Consider the following 21,178-nt stretch of genomic DNA (forward strand, 5'->3'; position numbering starts at 1 on the left):
CCACTCATGGGGGAACCTACCACCCACTCATGGGGGAACCTAGAACCCACTCATGGGGGGGAACCTACCACTCACTTATAGGGGAACCTAGCACCCACTCATGGGGGAACCTTCCACCCAATCATGGGGGGAACCTAGAACCCACTTATAGGGGAACATAGCACCCACTCATGGGGGGAACCTACTACTCACTTATAGGGGAACATAGCACCCACTCATGGGGGAACCTTCCACCCACTCATAGGGGAACCTTCCACCCACTCATGGGGACCATAGCACCCACTCATGGGGGGAACCTAGCGCCCACTTATATGGGAACATAACACCCACTCATGGGGGAGCCTACCATTGTACCCTGGAGGAATGTGCCATCTTTGTACAGGGGCTGGTCGATGTCTCAGGAGAGGCCACATGCAGGGAATCCAGGAACTAATTCATGTTTTCTTGCTTTAAAAGTCTAAATGACTCGTATAATACTTTGCTGATAGATGTAATAATTATTATATTCTAGAACGGTACAGAGGCTGTGAGGGATAAGAAGGTCCTGCTTCACGTGTGGCCTCGGGCCAGATACTCACTGGGTGCATCCAAAACGTCACATCTCATCTGACAAACACAGGGACAATCTTTCAAGGTTACAGAAATGTTTGTCCCTTTCATTCCATAAGTCAAACTAAGAGAAGCATAAAATCCTCTTGTCTGAGTCTGAGATGAGTCAGAGTAAGAATAATAATGTTATTATTAATAGCAGCCGGAGAGGATTCACCTCGTGCCGCGCACAGGATGTATGATACCCAACCACCATCGTTACTGCTAGATTTATAGTGCGGTGCGGAATAGCGAAGTACAAGCTGAATTAGATAGTAACATTCTGTTCCAATAGTAACAACGCAGAAAGAATCCAAAAGAAAGACTGAAATCATAAATAAAAAAAAGGTCCAAAGTAACATTAACATAATGGAAGTAACTTTAGTACAAAGTTACCAGTGATCATTATACCAGTCGCTATTATCTGATTCATTCCTGATATTCTACTGTACAAAGTGTAATATAACCAGTTTTATGTATTGGGCAGTAATAATATTAATAAGATGCACTAAATGCGTTATTACACTCACCTAGTACCCCCATCGCCAGTCCTCCCAGCGCTATCCCCATGGCGTTACCTCGCTCCTCGTCATCGGTGTAAACGCTGGCCAGCATGCCCATACCTGCGGGGGAGGGCAGAGAGGGGACTCAGACTGACCCCCCTCAGTACATATATATATATATATCTTGGTGGAGTATATATATATATATATATATATATATATATATATACACACATATATATTACACAGACTTTGTTTGTGCAGGAAATATGCTAATAATAAAAGTATAAATAATAAGAATCCATTCTTGTTTGTGGAGTATAACGATCTTATGTGACGGACACAAAATTTGTTTCCTTTCGCTCAGTAGAAGAATCCAATTATATCTGAGGACATTTCATGCAGTAATTGTATAACAGAACAGAACTGTGTATTACACCATTTATATTCCACAACTCAGCCAGAATTAACCCTTCTTTGTCCAAAGTCAAGAATAATAAAATTGCTTTGGAAGATTAGGAAATAGAGAGGTTTAACCTGCTGTAACCGGTACATTGGGAAACTGTGAATGTCAATGAGGTGTCACAATGTCCCCTAACATCACCGTTTAGGTATCTGACAGATATATCAACACTTAATATTAATATTACAGCCAATTAGCTGTCACCCGTGAGACGAGGGCTCCTAGCCCCAACCTTGTCTGACCCCTGACTGTATATTACTCCGGATATGTCTGTAAATATCACCGTTCCCCCCAAAGACCATTTTATGCCATATAAAAAGTGCACTAGATACACCAATAATGGAGAATATCTGTTTATAAATATATTTATATTGGGATGTAGACACCTTGCATCTCGACCCCTCCATTCTGCACAAGATCTGCGTCTCTCTTCCACTCTCATCACTTCCTCCCATTCCCATTACAGCATTTATTTTGGGCTGCACCCATGTTGTGGAATTCCCTCCCTCGCACAGTAAGACTTTTCTCTAGTCTTCAAACCTTCAAGCGCACTCAAAAAACACAAGACGACAACCCTCTGCCCAACATTGCTGTGTGACTGATCACACAGCCAACACAATACTTTTTACCTTTGCATTCTAGCTGGACCAATGTACAATATGATGTAGCATGTGCCCTTGTGTATCAAACCATTGTCCCATAGATTGTAAGCTGTGAGCAGGGCCCTCTTACCTCTCTGTATGTATTACACAGTATTGTTTTATTGATGTTTGTTCCCAATTGTACAGCGCTACGGAATATGTTGGTGCTATATAAATAAGTGATTATAACGAAGGGTTTTGCAGACCTACCTGCGACAGAGGAGCAGGATGAGCCGATTCCTTGCAGGGATCTCGCAATAAAAAGCAACGTGTAGGTCCCGGAGAAGGCGAACACTGTGGAGAGAGAGGTAAAGATCATTCTACGTTGGGGTCATTGCTGTATGGTGAGAGTTACCCCTGACTCATAGGGGCCACTCAAGTTCCTTCTATAGTGGCCAAAACCTGTGAAGCTTTGTGAGCTGGAAAGTTGGACACAAATTGGAAAGGTTCAGAGCCGCCATCCCCAGCTGTTTCCTCCAGGTTTGTGGAACTACATGTCCCAGCATCTCCTGACAGCCATTGACTGGAAGAGCGTGCCAGTGCTTGCTGAACTACAAGCACCAGCATGCTCCTCCAACCAGTGGCTCCCAGTGTGTGCTGGGACATGTAGTTCCACAACGTAGTTCCAGTATAATGCCGGCTTTGTTATCCAAGTGTCATTCATGTTACAGAAGCCTTGTGATTGGCTGAGCGGCTACTGTTCATTCACCACAGTCGTTGGAGGGGGACGGGGTCGCTTGTTAGGGTTTGTGCTTTTTTGTTTTTTTCCCAATTGGATTATGAAGAAAAAAAAATTCAGTTTTTTTATAATATAGTGATGGACCAGGGTAGTAGGTGAGAATGTATTTAAATTTAGTTTAAAATGTATGTTTGTTATTTATTGACTTATTTATACTATATTGGTGTAGTGAGCAGGGATCTTAGGAACCCCTAATATCCCCTAAGATTACCATTATACTGGAACCACGGACGTGACACAGTGCCAATCGTTGCCCAGATCCTGACCTTCACAGATCAGGGTTAGACACCAGCGCGTTTCACCACAGGGGTGACAATCTATTGGGGGGAGGGGAGCGGTGCGCTGTTATTTATTGTCCCTCCCATAGACTCAGCCCTCTGATGACTGTATGATGTCTCAGGCTGTACTGTGCTGGGGCAGGCTGATCATTCCATGGGGGACGGGGAGCTTCTCATTAAGGATTTACTTGTATATTTAATATTATATCATTTCCATTCCAACAGCTTAGTACACAGAAATCCTCTCCAGCCCAAGCTGTTTGGACAGAGTGATTTTTTAATGTAATATATCATTCATTTGATGTGATATAGACGATATACTTGTGTTTCAATCCTATTGACCCTGAATCTGTTTCTAACCCTGAAGAGTACTCACAGGTTCAGGTGAGAACAGCTGATGGCGTGTGAGTGACGTGTGCAGCGGACTGAGGGGTCTCTTCTCGCCCTACAGGGTGTACTATGATAGACACAGACTATGAGGAGTCTGCGGAGCGATGGATGATTACATACTATACATTACCTGGTCTGGATACCCCTAGTTGGCAGACAGGAGACTGACAGTAGCGCCCCCTATAGAGGGTGGTTGTACTATGCAGCATTACTTACTGATTGTGGATAAGAACATGATGCAGAATCCGGCAAACATTGGGATCTGGTATCCGATCCTGGACAATAAAATACACAACATTGTAAGAGGCCGAATCTTCCGTTATCAGGTAACATCTACCCCAGTTACCCCCGTACGGCACATGTCAGTGATTACACCACATATAAACTCTGATTATATGACCCGTAACACTATACAACAGCGTCACCTAGTGGACAATCTACTGTGAAACTAGTATGAATAACCGTCCCAAACAACTGTGTACACAGCATCTGTCACACGTCATCTGTCACACGTCATCTGTCACACGTCATCTGTCACATGTCATATGTCACATGTCAACTGTCACTTATCTTTATAGAAAAACATTGTGTTAGAAATAATGGAGAACTGCGAAATCTAATGTGTGTCTGTAAGACTGCTGGGTATAATGTGTCTGTAAGACTGCTGGGTATAATGTGTCTGTAAGACTGCTGGGTATAATGTGTGTCTGTAAGACTGCTGGGTATAATGTGTGTCTGTAAGACTGCCGGGTATAATGTGTCTGTAAGACTGCTGGGTATAATGTGTGTCTGTAAGACTGCCGGGTATAATGTGTGTCTGTAAGACTGCTGGGTATAATGTGTCTGTAAGACTGCTGGGTATAATGTGTCTGTAAGACTGCTGGGTATAATGTGTCTGTAAGACTGCTGGGTATAATGTGTGTCTGTAAGACTGCTGGGTATAGTGTGTCTGTAAGACTGCTGGGTATAATGTGTCTGTAAGACTGCTGGGTATAATGTGTCTGTAAGACTGCTGACTATAATGTGTGTCTATAAGACTGCTGGGTATAATGTGTGTCTGTAAGACTGCCGGGTATAATGTGTGTCTGTAAGACTGCTGGGTATAATGTGTGTCTGTAAGACTGCTGGGTATAATGTGTCTGTAAGACTGCCGGGTATAATGTGTGTCTGTAAGACTGCTGGGTATAATGTGTGTCTGTAAGACTGCTGGGTATAATGTGTGTCTATAAGACTGCTGGGTATAATGTGTGTCTGTAAGACTGCCGGGTATAATGTGTCTGTAAGACTGCTGGGTATAATGTGTCTGTAAGACTGCCGGGTATAATGTGTGTCTGTAAGACTGCTGGGTATAATGTGTGTCTGTAAGACTGCTGGGTATAATGTGTGTCTGTAAGACTGCTGGGTATAATGTGTGTCTGTAAGACTGCTGGGTATAATGTGTGTCTGTAAGACTGCCGGGTATAATGTGTGTCTGTAAGACTGCTGGGTATAATGTGTCTGTAAGACTGCTGGGTATAGTGTGTCTGTAAGACTGCTGGGTATAATGTGTGTCTGTAAGACTGCTGGGTATAATGTGTGTCTGTAAGACTGCTGGGTATAATGTGTCTGTAAGACTGCTGGGTATAATGTGTGTCTGTAAGACTGCCGGGTATAATGTGTGTCTGTAAGACTGCTGGGTATAGTGTGTCTGTAAGACTGCTGGGTATAATGTGTGTCTGTAAGACTGCTGGGTATAATGTGTGTCTGTAAGACTGCTGGGTATAATGTGTGTCTGTAAGACTGCTGGGTATAATGTGTGTCTGTAAGACTGCTGGGTATAATGTGTGTCTATAAGACTGCCGGGTATAATGTGTGTCTGTAAGACTGCCGGGTATAATGTGTCTGTAAGACTGCTGACTATAATGTGTGTCTATAAGACTGCTGGGTATAATGTGTGTCTATAAGACTGCCGGGTATAATGTGTGTCTGTAAGACTGCTGGGTATAGTGTGTCTGTAAGACTGCTGGGTATAATGTGTCTGTAAGACTGCTGGGTATAGTGTGTCTGTAAGACTGCTGGGTATAATGTGTCTGTAAGACTGCCGGGTATAATGTGTGTCTGTAAGACTGCTGGGTATAATGTGTCTGTAAGACTGCTGGGTATAGTGTGTCTGTAAGACTGCTGGGTATAATGTGTGTCTGTAAGACTGCTGGGTATAGTGTGTGTCTGTAAGACTGCTGGGTATAATGTGTGTCTGTAAGACTGCTGGGTATAATGTGTCTGTAAGACTGCTGGGTATAATGTGTGTCTATAAGACTGCTGGGTATAATGTGTCTGTAAGACTGCTGGGTATAATGTGTGTCTGTAAGACTGCCGGGTATAATGTGTGTCTGTAAGACTGCTGGGTATAGTGTGTCTGTAAGACTGCCGGGTATAATGTGTGTCTGTAAGACTGCTGGGTATAGTGTGTCTGTAAGACTGCTGGGTATAATGTGTGTCTGTAAGACTGCTGGGTATAATGTGTGTCTGTAAGACTGCTGGGTATAATGTGTGTCTGTAAGACTGCTGGGTATAATGTGTGTCTGTAAGACTGCTGGGTATAATGTGTGTCTGTAAGACTGCTGGGTATAATGTGTCTGTAAGACTGCCGGGTATAATGTGTGTCTGTAAGACTGCCGGGTATAATGTGTGTCTGTAAGACTGCTGGGTATAGTGTGTCTGTAAGACTGCTGGGTATAATGTGTGTCTGTAAGACTGCTGGGTATAATGTGTGTCTGTAAGACTGCTGGGTATAATGTGTGTCTGTAAGACTGCTGGGTATAATGTGTGTCTGTAAGACTGCTGGGTATAATGTGTGTCTATAAGACTGCCGGGTATAATGTGTGTCTGTAAGACTGCCGGGTATAATGTGTCTGTAAGACTGCTGACTATAATGTGTGTCTATAAGACTGCTGGGTATAATGTGTGTCTGTAAGTCTGCTGGGTATAATGTGTGTCTGTAAGACTGCTGGGTATAGTGTGTCTGTAAGACTGCTGGGTATAATGTGTGTCTGTAAGACTGCTGGGTATAATGTGTCTGTAAGACTGCTGGGTATAGTGTGTCTGTAAGACTGCTGGGTATAATGTGTGTCTGTAAGACTGCTGGGTATAGTGTGTGTCTGTAAGACTGCTGGGTATAGTGTGTCTGTAAGACTGCTGGGTATAATGTGTCTGTAAGACTGCCGGGTATAATGTGTGTCTGTAAGACTGCTGGGTATAATGTGTCTGTAAGACTGCTGGGTATAGTGTGTCTGTAAGACTGCTGGGTATAATGTGTGTCTGTAAGACTGCTGGGTATAGTGTGTGTCTGTAAGACTGCTGGGTATAATGTGTGTCTGTAAGACTGCTGGGTATAATGTGTCTGTAAGACTGCTGGGTATAATGTGTGTCTATAAGACTGCTGGGTATAATGTGTCTGTAAGACTGCTGGGTATAATGTGTGTCTGTAAGACTGCCGGGTATAATGTGTCTGTAAGACTGCTGGGTATAATGTGTGTCTGTAAGACTGCTGGGTATAATGTGTGTCTGTAAGACTGCTGGGTATAATGTGTGTCTGTAAGACTGCTGGGTATAATGTGTCTGTAAGACTGCTGGGTATAATGTGTGTCTGTAAGACTGCTGGGTATAATGTGTCTGTAAGACTGCTGGGTATAATGTGTGTCTGTAAGACTGCTGGGTATAATGTGTCTGTAAGACTGCTGGGTATAGTGTGTCTGTAAGACTGCTGGGTATAATGTGTCTGTAAGACTGCTGGGTATAATGTGTGTCTGTAAGACTGCTGGGTATAATGTGTGTCTGTAAGACTGCTGGGTATAATGTGTGTCTGTAAGACTGCCGGGTATAATGTGTGTCTGTAAGACTGCCGGGTATAATGTGTGTCTATAAGACTGCTGGGTATAATGTGTGTCTGTAAGACTGTGGGTATAATGTGTGTCTGTAAGACTGCTGGGTATAATGTGTCTGTAAGACTGCTGGGTATAATGTGTGTCTGTAAGACTGTGGGTATAGTGTGTCTGTAAGACTGCTGGGTATAATGTGTCTGTAAGACTGCTGGGTATAATGTGTGTCTGTAAGACTGCTGGGTATAATGTGTCTGTAAGACTGCTGGGTATAATGTGTCTGTAAGACTGCTGGGTATAATGTGTCTGTAAGACTGCTGGGTATAATGTGTGTCTGTAAGACTGCTGGGTATAGTGTGTCTGTAAGACTGTGGGTATAATGTGTGTCTGTAAGACTGCTGGGTATAATGTGTCTGTAAGACTGCTGGGTATAATGTGTGTCTGTAAGACTGCTGGGTATAATGTGTGTCTGTAAGACTGCTGGGTATAATGTGTGTCTGTAAGACTGCCGGGTATAATGTGTGTCTGTAAGACTGCTGGGTATAATGTGTGTCTGTAAGACTGCCGGGTATAATGCGTGTCTATAAGACTGCTGGGTATAATGTGTGTCTGTAAGACTGCTGGGTATAATGTGTGTCTGTAAGACTGCTGGGTATAATGTGTGTCTGTAAGACTGCTGGGTATAGTGTGTCTGTAAGACTGCTGGGTATAATGTGTCTGTAAGACTGCCGGGTATAATGTGTGTCTATAAGACTGCTGGGTATAATGTGTCTGTAAGACTGTGGGTATAATGTGTGTCTGTAAGACTGCTGGGTATAATGTGTCTGTAAGACTGCTGGGTATAATGTGTGTCTGTAAGACTGCTGGGTATAATGTGTGTCTGTAAGACTGCTGGGTATAATGTGTGTCTGTAAGACTGCCGGGTATAATGTGTGTCTGTAAGACTGCTGGGTATAATGTGTGTCTGTAAGACTGCTGGGTATAATGTGTGTCTGTAAGACTGCTGGGTATAGTGTGTCTGTAAGACTGCTGGGTATAATGTGTCTGTAAGACTGCTGGGTATAATGTGTGTCTGTAAGACTGCTGGGTATAATGTGTGTCTGTAAGACTGCTGGGTATAATGTGTGTCTGTAAGACTGCTGGGTATAATGTGTCTGTAAGACTGCCGGGTATAATGTGTGTCTGTAAGACTGCCGGGTATAATGTGTGTCTGTAAGACTGCTGGGTATAATGTGTGTCTGTAAGACTGCTGGGTATAGTGTGTCTGTAAGACTGCTGGGTATAATGTGTCTGTAAGACTGCTGGGTATAATGTGTGTCTGTAAGACTGCTGGGTATAATGTGTGTCTGTAAGACTGCTGGGTATAATGTGTGTCTGTAAGACTGCTGGGTATAATGTGTCTGTAAGACTGCCGGGTATAATGTGTGTCTGTAAGACTGCTGGGTATAATGTGTGTCTGTAAGACTGCCGGGTATAATGTGTGTCTATAAGACTGCTGGGTATAATGTGTGTCTATAAGACTGCCGGGTATAATGTGTGTCTATAAGACTGCCGGGTATAATGTGTGTCTATAAGACTGCTGGGTATAATGTGTGTCTGTAAGACTGCTGGGTATAATGTGTGTCTGTAAGACTGCTGGGTATAATGTGTCTGTAAGACTGCTGACTATAATGTGTGTCTGTAAGACTGCTGGGTATAATGTGTGTCTGTAAGACTGCCGGGTATAATGTGTGTCTGTAAGACTGCCGGGTATAATGTGTCTGTAAGACTGCTGGGTATAATGTGTCTGTAAGACTGCCGGGTATAATGTGTGTCTGTAAGACTGCTGGGTATAATGTGTGTCTGTAAGACTGCTGGGTATAATGTGTCTGTAAGACTGCCGGGTATAATGTGTGTCTGTAAGACTGCCGGGTATAATGTGTGTCTGTAAGACTGCAGGGTATAATGTGTGTCTGTAAGACTGCCGGGTATAATGTGTGTCTGTAAGACTGCCGGGTATAATGTGTGTCTGTAAGACTGCCGGGTATAATGCGTGTCTATAAGACTGCTGGGTATAATGTGTGTCTGTAAGACTGCCGGGTATAATGTGTGTCTGTAAGACTGCTGGGTATAATGTGTGTCTGTAAGACTGCCGGGTATAATGTGTGTCTATAAGACTGCTGGGTATAATGTGTGTCTGTAAGACTGCCGGGTATAATGTGTGTCTGTAAGACTGCTGGGTATAATGTGTGTCTGTAAGACTGCCGGGTATAATGTGTCTGTAATGCTGCTTGGTGAGGTCTGGCTCATACCTGTTGGTCATGGGTCCTATGAACGGATTAGTCAGCAGTTGCACAGTTGCTTTTGATGCAAATAATAACCCAACTTTGACATTTTCATTCAGCAAGTTGGAGTCGGCCTTGGGGCAGTCGGAGGACGTCGGGGTGCTGGAGAGCACAGGCGGTTGTGTTGGTGCCACGATTGACCCTTCATGTTGTGAGGTATCGGTGACATTTGCGGTGATCAGAGTGCTGTTGTCGTAGTACGAGAAGATGGTCTGAAAGCTGCTGGAATCCGTGGGCCGGCTCGATCCCTCTTGGAGAACATTTGATTCGTGTGTCATGGTGTACAAGTAACTCGGAATGATGGGGACTGGGAACAGAAATCAGTATTACATGTTACTGGCTGTATCTGTCCATGTCACAGAGTAAAGATGCATCATTGTGGTGGAGATACCAGCTGGATATTCAGTTACGTGGCAGATTGAGGGAGCTCATTGTAACCATCCTTGTAAACTAATGTTGAAAAGACAAATTCTACATCATCCTCGTCATTCACTTCAGTAACACACACAGACACACACAGACACACACACACACACAGACACACAGACACACACACAGACACACACACACAGACACACACACAGACACACACACAGACACACACACAGACACACAGACACACACACAGACACACACACAGACACACACACAGACACACAGACACACACACACACAGACACACACACACACAGACACACACACACAGACACACACACACACAGACACACACAGACACACAGACACACACACACAGACACACACACACAGACAGACACACACACACACACAGACACACACACACAGACACACACACAGACACACACACACACGCAGACACACACACGCAGACAGACACAGACACACAGACAGACACAGACACGCAGACAGACACACACACAGACAGACACACACACACGCAGACACACACACGCAGACACACACGCAGACACACACACACAGACACACACACACGCAGACACACAGACACACACACAGAGACACACACACACACAGACACAGACACGCAGACAGACACGCAGACAGACACGCAGACAGACACACAGACAGACACACACACAGACACACACACAGACAGACACACAGACAGACACACAGACAGACACACAGACACAGACAGACACACAGACACACACACACAGACAGACACACAGACAGACACACAGACAAACACACACGCAGACACACACGCAGACACACAGACACACACACACGCAGACACACACAGACACAGACACACACACAGAGACACACAGACACGCAGACATACACACAGACAGACACACAGACAGACACACAGACAGACACACAGACAGACACACAGACAGACACACAGACACACAGACAGACACAGACACACACACAGACAGACACACACAGACACACAGACAGACACACAGACACAGACAGACACACAGAGACACACAGACACACAGAGACACACAGACAGACACACACAGACTAGGGGTAATTTTGCCATCAGCCAATTAGCAACCAGTATGTTTTTCTAGTGTGGGAGGAAACCGGAGCACCCAGAGGAAACCCACGCAAACACATGGAGAACATACAAACTCCACACAGATAATTGCCTCTAATGAAACAGCTTTTACAGCTGAGAAACACATAAGGCTACAATAACAATTTGCTCATATCATTGGGATTGTTTTGTAAGATTTATAACCCCGGGGTTTAGAGCCTTCTATGTGGACCTGAGAATCTGAATATTTACTACTCTTTGCGTACTCCAGTTTCCCATTGAGAAGGACATTAAAACTCCATTGGATAAGTATCACAGATCATGGGACAATATCTGCCATATTTGGTGCTGTGGATTGTTCCCCCACTCCTGAGGGTTCTGCACGTTTACAGCTTATTATACCATCCAGCTAATATAGTAACTTTGTTATCAATAAGGAGTTACCTGTTTTACAACTTCAATGAATATATGGAAACATTTTTTGGAAGATCATTGAGTTTATGATTATTGTGCTTTATTGCTATATACGGTGCCATTCATATCAGTTTTCTAATTATTAATTTTTCATTATATCATCTTGCTTGAATCTACTGCTGTGGATGTAATAGGATATATTATCCATTGTCATATGTCTAAACCCCATACCATTTTTATTCTTCTATGAGCCTATGCAATTTGTATTACAGATTTTGATGAAATTTGAATATGTTTTATTGTGGTATTCTGCATATTAGTAGCATGAGATTGTATTACATTTTATTATCTGGTTTCTTTTTCTTTTGTCACACAAATAAGGCTTTGGTTGGGAATCGAACCCATGATCACATTGCTGTTAGGCTGAAGTGCTAACCACTAAGCAACTGTGCTAACCACTAAGCCACTGTGCTAACCACTGAGCCACTGTGCTAACCACTGAGCCACTGTGCTAACCACTAAACCACTGTGCTAACCACTGAGACACTGTCATAACCACTGAGACACTGTGCTTACCACTGAGGCACTGTGCTTACCACTGAGGCACTGTGCTAACTACTAAACCACTGTGCTAACCACTGAGGCACTGTCATAACCACTGAGACACTGTGCTTACCACTGAGGCACTGTGCTTACCACTGAGGCACTGTGCTAACTACTAAACCACTGTGCTAACCACTGAGGCACTGTGCTAACCACTGAGACACTGTGCTAACCACTGAGACACTGTCATAACCACTGAGACACTGTGCTAACCACTGAGGCACTGTGCTTACCACTGAGGCACTGTGCTAACCACTGAGACACTGTGCTAACTACTAAACCACTGTGCTAACCACTGAGGCACTGTGCTAACCACTGAGACACTGTGCTAACCACTGAGACACTGTCATAACCACTGAGACACTGTGCTTACCACTGAGGCACTGTGCTTACCACTGAGGCACTGTGCTAACCACTGAGACACTGTGCTAACTACTAAACCACTGTGCTAACCACTGAGGCACTGTGCTAACCACTGAGACACTGTGTTAACTACTAAACCACTGTGCTAACCACTGAGGCACTGTGCTAACCACTGAAACACAGTGCCTCATTAGTTACTGAGGCACTGTGCTAACCACTGAGACACTGTCATAACCACTGAGCCACTGTGCTGCCCTCACATTATAAAAAAGTCCATCGAAACTACAATACCATCTACACATTACTAATTTCCTGTCTTCCCTTGATGGGGCTTCTATATTCACCTGTTTTTACAAACTGGCAAATGCATTTCATGTGCTGCTTTCAAATGACTGTAAAGGGGATGGGGGACTGGAGTAGCAAATCAGAATCAGTAGTATTAAGTTTGTGGATGGTTCTGATTGGTCCTCTCTCTCATCCCCCCTCATCCACAGCATCGTACAACACCAGCTTTTGGCCAGGGCTGGGAGAATAATTACAGAGCTCCAAAAATAGCTGCATGGAAAAGCTACAGATACCAGTTTTTGTAAGAAAATCAAACAATCCATGTTTACATCCTGTTAGTGAATCTCCCATCACTGCCTCCTGTGGTGAGAAATCCCACAGCTTACTCACCCTTACAGTAAAGAACCTTAGAATGCTGATTGTAGTGATAGAGTTAAAATAAAATATTACTTACTAGTTATAACATAATTAGGGGTTAAAATATCTGAAGTATTTATTGTGTGTAATTTCTGAAGTCCCTGTGGACAGTAAAACAGGAGTTAATTTCAGTTAATTTTATTTAATTAACATCTTCTCTTCCAGAAAGAACTCGACTGGGCAGCTGTCTTGTGTCTTATGAGATAAACTTGAAACCACATCTGGAGATGTCGTCTGATAAACCAGTTTATCTATTAGAAAAATTAAGGAGACAAGTGGGTGTTATTATTGTAAGTTATTTATATTGTAGGTTGTAATGAAGGTAGTTCGGTCAGTTAATACAGAGTCCCTGGCTCCAAGGCCGCAATTCCTGGTGAAATGCGCAGGTTACAACAAAGAAATAAGTTTGTTAACATTCGAATTGTCTCCTCTTAGCATTCATAATAAGCTGCCTATGTATTCATAAAAAAAATATAAAACTTCAAAACACCCATCTTTATATTTCAACTTTGTGCCAAGTTAAAGTCAGGAACAAAAACAACGTAAATTCACATAAATTCTGAAATGAGACTTAATAATGCCATAATAATATCATATTTCATATGCAAGTGTGTGGAAAATTATGATTAGTTTATTTAATGGGGAATTATGTATCTGTGATGTATCATAGAAAAGATATGGAAATTGTAAGAATTTTGAACTCTTTTTGATCAGACTATAGGAGTCACATCCAGGAGTGAATTCCCTCCCCATATTAGTATATACACTGCCTCCATGAGTGACCTCCCAGGGGAACATGGTTAAAAACTCCCTGTCAAGTTTTTGGGAACTCAATCCTATTGAGAAGCTGTCCATTTAACCCCTGATTTGTCCCAGACATACAGACAATACCATCTACCTAAGTATTCATTTTCTGTATTTTTATCACTTTTATTTCTTTCTGTTATTGCATTTATTTTATATGTCATTTAGTTTCTTTTCTTATATCCATTGCCCTGTACCTTGTCATGTAAAATCTAAAATCTAATAATTTTTTTCTTGTAGCTTTATCTAATCCATAAGACATTTAAGATAAGTATAGCTTGGCTGTGTGCTAGGGTGTGCAATGTTAACCCTTTGAATACTAGTGTGTGAACCCATTTTTCTAACAAGGAGTGTGTGCCAGCATGTACATTTGTGTAACAGAGTGTTAGGATCCTATTGCCCTACATACAATAGGTGGTTGCACCGATTAGATGTGTGTTGATGTGAGAGATCTGGTTTTGGGTGTTATTCAGTACTCTACCAGTAGTTAGTACAGTACTTGGTACAAAAAATCTGTTAAACAAATCTTTGTATTGACCTCATATATAGTAATAGCAATTTAGTAACCAAGATGCATTTCATTGAAAACAAACCTATTGTTACTCAACTCTTTATAATTAACCCTTCCTTTATGAGTATGAATGTTACCTGTCTCTGAATCCTTTCTAGTTCTATGTCCTTGTTAGGGTGAGGTGCTTTATCCCTAAAGTGTACCTCATACTAAAGATGTGGTACAACTAGTGACTTATAAAATTTCCCACATCTTTATATCATAGTCAGCATTAACCTTTTCAGCAATTTGTGCTACAGTAACTCTCCTGTGGGATTGGGCCAGACGGGCGATTCTTCCTCCCCATAATCATCAATGAGCTTTGGGTGTGTGTATATATATATATATATATGTATGTATGTATGTATGTATATATACACATACATACATACATACATACATACATACATACATACATACATACACAGGCATTATATTACATCTGGAATGTGGGGGCTCAGATTACCATTTCATCCAAATATTTCTGTAGCACGTTACTATCCTGCTCTGTCGTAATAACCCATTATAGCTTTATGACATCAGCTATTAAATACACCATAATTTATAGGCCATTTACCATGTTAAGTTGAAAAGGGTTCAAAAGGCAGAGCCCAATAATGATGCCTGTGATACACTATTTATAACCCAATAAACCTAATTATATTTGGCAAGACCATTCCTTCTGCAAACCTTGCTAACACTAAGGGGGGTATTCAATTGACGGCGGGATCGCCGAAAACCCCGCGCTCGAAAAATATTACCGTTAATATGGTAATATCTCGCTGGATTTCAGCTCGCAGCTCAGGGAGCTGCGAGCTGAAATCCAGCAAGATATTACCGTATTAACGGTAATATTTTTGGAGCGCGGGGTTTTCGGCGATCCCGCCGTCAATTGAATATGCCCCAAAGTTATCAAATTATTATCCACTGTATATTCAATAAACACATCCCTCAGGATCCCTTCAGATAATATACCCTTTAACAAAAGTCAGAGTCACAATTCATTAATTTTCTGGTTCCAGTTATGTGTCCTTGTTAAAGACTGGTAGCACATTTGCTTCCTGCCGATCTTGTGACACTGACCTGGATCTGACGGGGATTATACTTATAATGGTCCATCAATTACTGAACTAAGTTCCTTTAGCACACAGGAGTGGAAGACATCTGAGCCTGGTGCTGTATCTATCTTAATTTTGTTTATCCCTAGCTGCACCTCCTCCTGGTTAGACAAGTAACATTTACTGGTGAGCATAGGCTACTGCTACACAACCTATACTATTTCCTAGTAGTTTTTTCTTCATTTGTGAATGCAGAAGGAAAACAATCCTAATACTTTCTGTAACCACATTAGTTTCCTTTAGTCCTAGAAATGTTGTTACCATGAGCTATGTACCTGCAAAAGTATTTAAATTATATTTTAAAATGTTGCATTTGGAGATTTCGGTAGACAGTCTGTGAATGGCTGTGAGACGGGTGGGCACTCGCTCAGCTGAAACCGAAATAACTTGTTGGGGACATTTATGGTGATAAGGGGCATAACATATCGCAATAACCTGCTGCCTACTCCGGATCTCTCCTTATCCAGGACAAGACCTCCACCTGGCAAACTAAGATGACAGCTGCGCTAACCACTGCGGACCGAAAGGCCAGTCCTACATCAGTATCTTTATCTGGTCTCCTTACCTGCAATAAAGCAAGTAAAGCAGTCTCCCAACTGTCTCGATTTATCTGAGGGCTCTGACCCAGCTGCTTACACCTTTGCCCTGCAGATTGAAAAGTTTTGAGTTTGTTCACTGCTCCTCTAGGTTCTGAAGCATCAATAAATGCGTATTTGCAGTAAGGGGCGCATGGTAAGGGACAGCCTAGAGCTTCAAAAACACCTTTGAACGCCATGGGATTCATTCCCACATAGATTACAGTCTTATCCCTCAACACCTGTTCCCAAGGTTAGAAAAGGCCTGCGTTAACAATATTATTATCCTGATCATGCCCTATTATCTGGAACCATAAAATTAGATACAACTAAACAATATTCTAGAACCTTGAGATTTACTAGATACTTGAACCAATCTGAGACCTTCAGTCCAAACAGCACAACTTTGTGAATGATAACACAGCCCAAAATTGTGTTGAGGGGTCCCATCATCTCATACATACGTAGCAAAAAAAACCCAAATATTTACTGGCAACATTCCAGACCTTAGAGCGACGTTTACAGCAACGCAAAGCCCAAACTAATACGGACAATTACCTCCAAGCAAAACTCATCTCTGATGCTCTACTTACGGGAAAAGTCCAGAGACAGCGCAGATGGGGCAATAAACCAGGAAAACTATTAATAAACCTAATAAGACCCCCCCCAATCTGGGTCATGTCCATAAACCGAGACAATACAGACCCCACCACCATACGTGATACATATATGCACTATCACGGAGGATAGTGCATACACGTATAGTATATTGTGTGTGTAATGTGTATATTATGTATCTAATGTGCGTGTATTGTGTAGGCAATGTGTATGTATTGCGTGTGTAATGTTTATATATTGTGTGTGTAATATGTGTGTATTGTGTATGTAATGTGTATGTATTGTGTAGGCAATGTGTATGTATTGCGTGTGTAATGTTTATATATTGTGTGTGTAATATGTGTGTATTGTGTATGTAATGTGTATGTATTGTGTAGGCAATGTGTATGTATTGCGTGTGTAATGTATATATATTGTGTGTGTAATATGTGTGTATTGTGTGTGTAATTCATACTTGCCTACTTTTAGTTGGAACTCTCCGGGAGTTGGTGGATAAGGGTCGTGGTGGGAGGGCAGGAGGGGGCGTGACATGGCCAGTTGCTTCATTTGGCCTGACCCCGGTGATAAAATCAACATCTTTTCGCGGGGGCGGGGCCAACATGACACAATTCACTGGGAATCGCATCATTGAGACACCCAGCCTGCGGGAGAATTGTCTGCTCTCTCAGGAGTCTGAGAGACCTTCCCAGAATTTAGGAGTCTCCTGAACTTTCCAGGAGAGTTAACAAGTATGGTGTAATGTGTGTGTATTGTTTATGTAAAGTATGTGTATTGCGTGTGCAATGTGTGTGTACATACAGTACAAAAATCACTTTTCCACCGAATCTGGGGCTTTCTCCCTATAATTAATAAACCACTTTTCCAATAACTGAACGTCACCTCTGTAACACTGAGATCATAATTAATAAAGCTGCCACCATCTTATTCTAATATTTCAATCAAATCTCTGGGTCTGAATTAATTTTGTAAACAATAAAAAAGGTTGAGGAATATTATAAGCTTGTCTGAAGAGGTGGGTTTTCAGAGAATACTTGAAGATTTGGAGACTAGAGGAAAGTCTTATTGTGCGAGGGAGGGAATTCTACAAAGTGGGTGCAGCCCGAAAAAAGTCCTGTAACCGAGAATGGGAGGATGTGATGAGAGTGGAGGAGAGACGTAGATCTTGTGTAGAACGGAGGTGTCGAGTAGGGAGATATTTTGAGACAAGTGAGGAGATGTATGTCTGTGCAATTTTGTTGATGGTCTTGTATGTTAGCAGAATAATTTTATATTGGATTCGTTGAATTACAGGCAACCAATGTAGAGACTGACAGAGTGACTCAGCAGAGGAAGAACGGTTTTCAAGGAAAATCAATCTAGCCGCTGCGTGTGAAATAGATTGTAGGGGTGCAAGTCTGACTTTGGGAAGACCAGTAAGTAGGGAATTGCAATAGTTGATGTGGGAGATGATGAGTGCATGAATCAATGTTTTTGCGGTGTCTTGTGTCAGATATGTGCGTATTCTGGAAATGTTCTTTAGGTGTATGTAACGTGATTTAGATATAGAGTTGATGTGGGGAATAAACGACAGTTGTGAATCAAGGATTACACCTAGGCAGCGAGCTTGCGGGGTGGGATTTATGGTCATGTTATCCACAGAAATAGAAATGTCAGGCAGGAAGCTTCTGTTTTTGGGTGGGAATATTATTAATTCAGTGTTTGAGTTTGAGTTGGCGAGAAGACATCCAAGATGACATGGCAGAAAGATCAGTCAGTAACAGTATAGATACATACTTACATGAATACACACACCTGTCATACCAGCATACATACACACATGCACATTATATATATATATATATATATACTGTATTTACACACACATATTTATACTGTAAATATAATGTATGACCTTGTGAATAACAATAACACAACTACACACAGACACAACGTCTATGTTCCATTATCCCCCCAGAACAACGCTTGGCATTATCTGACCATATCGCTCTATCATCACAATAATCACAGATCAATGGCGGCTTCGCTGGTCCCCAATCACTATGACGAGAGCTCTAGTTTATATCCTGTCTCCTCCGTTCCTCAGCTGTCAGGAGGACATCACAGGAGGTGATAATGATAAGACGGGGGGGATATAATGGGCAAGCAGCCGTCTATGGGTACAATCTGCAGGAAGCTGAAGAGTTAATCAGACCAGACCTAAAATTGACTATTTCTGATGTGTAATTATGTAACATTAATAGTATTTGGAGTAACAGTTGTTATCTTGTATATAGTATGTATAACACCGTGCGCTGCCCTCTCAGAGCCAATGGGGGGTTCTACAATATTAGTGTGGACTAAAATCATTATATTGGCTGTAAGTCAACGTCTATAAAATGTATATCAATTATTTTAAGGTCATGTAAGTTGTAACGTATGTTAATGAGGAGGTGTGGTTTAGATTATTTAAAAAACAAAGTCATCTTTTTATAGCTAAAAATGTTAGGAGAACGAGGCCTCTGGGTTTCATGGTGAATCAGAAGCACTAATCTGATGTCCTGGGATACTGAGGGGTATACCAGGCTGTAATAACTAATTATACCAGGGCGGACCCCTCCGGAGGTACAAGACTCTGAGTATCAGAGCAATACATGTAAATGTCACCACTGATATCAGACGGCCTGGGAGATAATAATGTATAATAATATATAATATAAATAATATACAGTTTAACACTGCAGGAGCCAGGGTCTGTGAACTTACATACTACATGTAAATGTGAACATGTGCCATACTGTTTCCGAGAAACTTGAAGTACTACAATCCCCAGCATGTAACGTTATATGCTCTCATGACTCCTCTCTAAAGTAAATATTACATTATAAAACCCAGAGTATGTTTCCTGTTTGTATTTTATATTTAGCAGATCATTAATCTGTTTCCTTTGTCTGGGCCGAGCACTGAGCCCTGTGAGTGTGGAAACAGCTGTGATTCTGTGTCCCCTCCGCTCTCCTGAGCCTCCAATGTCTGTGTGTTTATTCAGTGTTCTCACCCGAGCTGGGGGCCACAGATACCGCCTGGGAACCAGCAGCTGCCACATGGGCCCCTGAGCCTGAGACGTAATGTACACGCTTATCAGTCACACGCTAATTACAGATAAATGTCTGATATGCAGAAACCGGTGGCAGGGGTGACGCTGGCTGGCAGGGGACGCACATAGGGGCACATTTATCATTAATCGGCAAAAGTGAGAAATAGTTATCAATCCTTATCGCAAGGATAAGGATTGAACTATTTCTCAAATTTATTAAAAAGGGGTCACAGAAACAGCATTTCCAATAAACTGCTGTTTCTGTGATAGAAAAAAATCACACTTACCCCCCTCTTCGGATGCGCTGTCTCGGGATCTCCTCTTCGTTCCTCTTCTTCATTCAATTGCTCATGTGCAGCGCACATGCACACAAAGTCCCCGCTCTGTATCGTTGCAGAGAGAGCGCGCTGAGTGACAGGGAGGGATCATGTGATCCCTCCACACATGCGCTGTCCAGCTCTGCTCTCCGGGGCAGAGCTGGACATAACGAAGAAGAAAAGCTTCAGCAACAGCTCCTATGATGTACGTCAGCTCCAGCTGTACATTTACATAACAAGTTCCCGAAAAATATATTTTTTCGGGACTTGTTAAATGGCGGCCCTGAGCAGTCACCATTCTGTTGTATGGTGACTGCTCGCAAAAACAAAGTGCAGAGAAAATGACTCCTTTTCAAGATTCAACAGTGCGATGGGCCTTTCATAAATGTCAATTTGACACTTCGTTTACCTATTTACACGATAAGTGCACGATAGTGCAATACCGTCAATTGTTAAATATGACCCATAGAGAGACTTTGTCCTGCCGGTGATTAATAGGCAGCTTATAATGGTGAGGATAATGTAATGTGTTACGGAATTTGCTAACGCTATATAAATAAATGTTGATGATGATGGTGATGATGATGAGGGTGTCTTATTATATATTGTACTCTGAGGGGTCTATTCATCAACAAGCCCCTTTCTCTGCCAACAAAGCCCTTAGCGTTGCAATTAACCAATAAAATATCACAGGAGCAGCGTTGACACTGGCCTGGAGCAGTAAGGGTTAACTGCAGTAACTCTTAGTTAAAAAAAATATATAAGA

The 21,178-nt window shown here is 42.3% G+C and overlaps 1 protein-coding gene and 1 long non-coding RNA gene across 2 annotated transcripts in view; one reads left to right on the forward strand and one right to left on the reverse strand.

Moving 5' to 3' along the window:
- SLC18A2 (solute carrier family 18 member A2) overlaps positions 1-21,178 on the reverse strand; it is a 58,955-nt gene that overhangs the window by 22,311 nt on the left and 15,466 nt on the right. The window contains exons 3-6 of the mRNA XM_075215567.1: positions 9,751-10,090; positions 3,819-3,877; positions 2,406-2,489; positions 1,119-1,211 (exon numbers count right to left, since the gene is read on the reverse strand). Coding sequence (XP_075071668.1) covers positions 1,119-1,211; positions 2,406-2,489; positions 3,819-3,877; positions 9,751-10,090 — 576 coding nt within the window. The remainder of the gene's footprint in view (positions 1-1,118; positions 1,212-2,405; positions 2,490-3,818; positions 3,878-9,750; positions 10,091-21,178) is intronic.
- Positions 1-21,178, forward strand: part of LOC142160699 (uncharacterized) — a 46,323-nt gene that overhangs the window by 3,151 nt on the left and 21,994 nt on the right. The window contains exon 3 of the long non-coding RNA XR_012693281.1: positions 13,526-13,650. This is a non-coding gene — a long non-coding RNA (uncharacterized LOC142160699). The remainder of the gene's footprint in view (positions 1-13,525; positions 13,651-21,178) is intronic.

Source organism: Mixophyes fleayi, chromosome 6 (assembly GCF_038048845.1).
Source record: "Mixophyes fleayi isolate aMixFle1 chromosome 6, aMixFle1.hap1, whole genome shotgun sequence".
Taxonomy (NCBI): Eukaryota; Metazoa; Chordata; class Amphibia; order Anura; family Limnodynastidae; genus Mixophyes; species Mixophyes fleayi.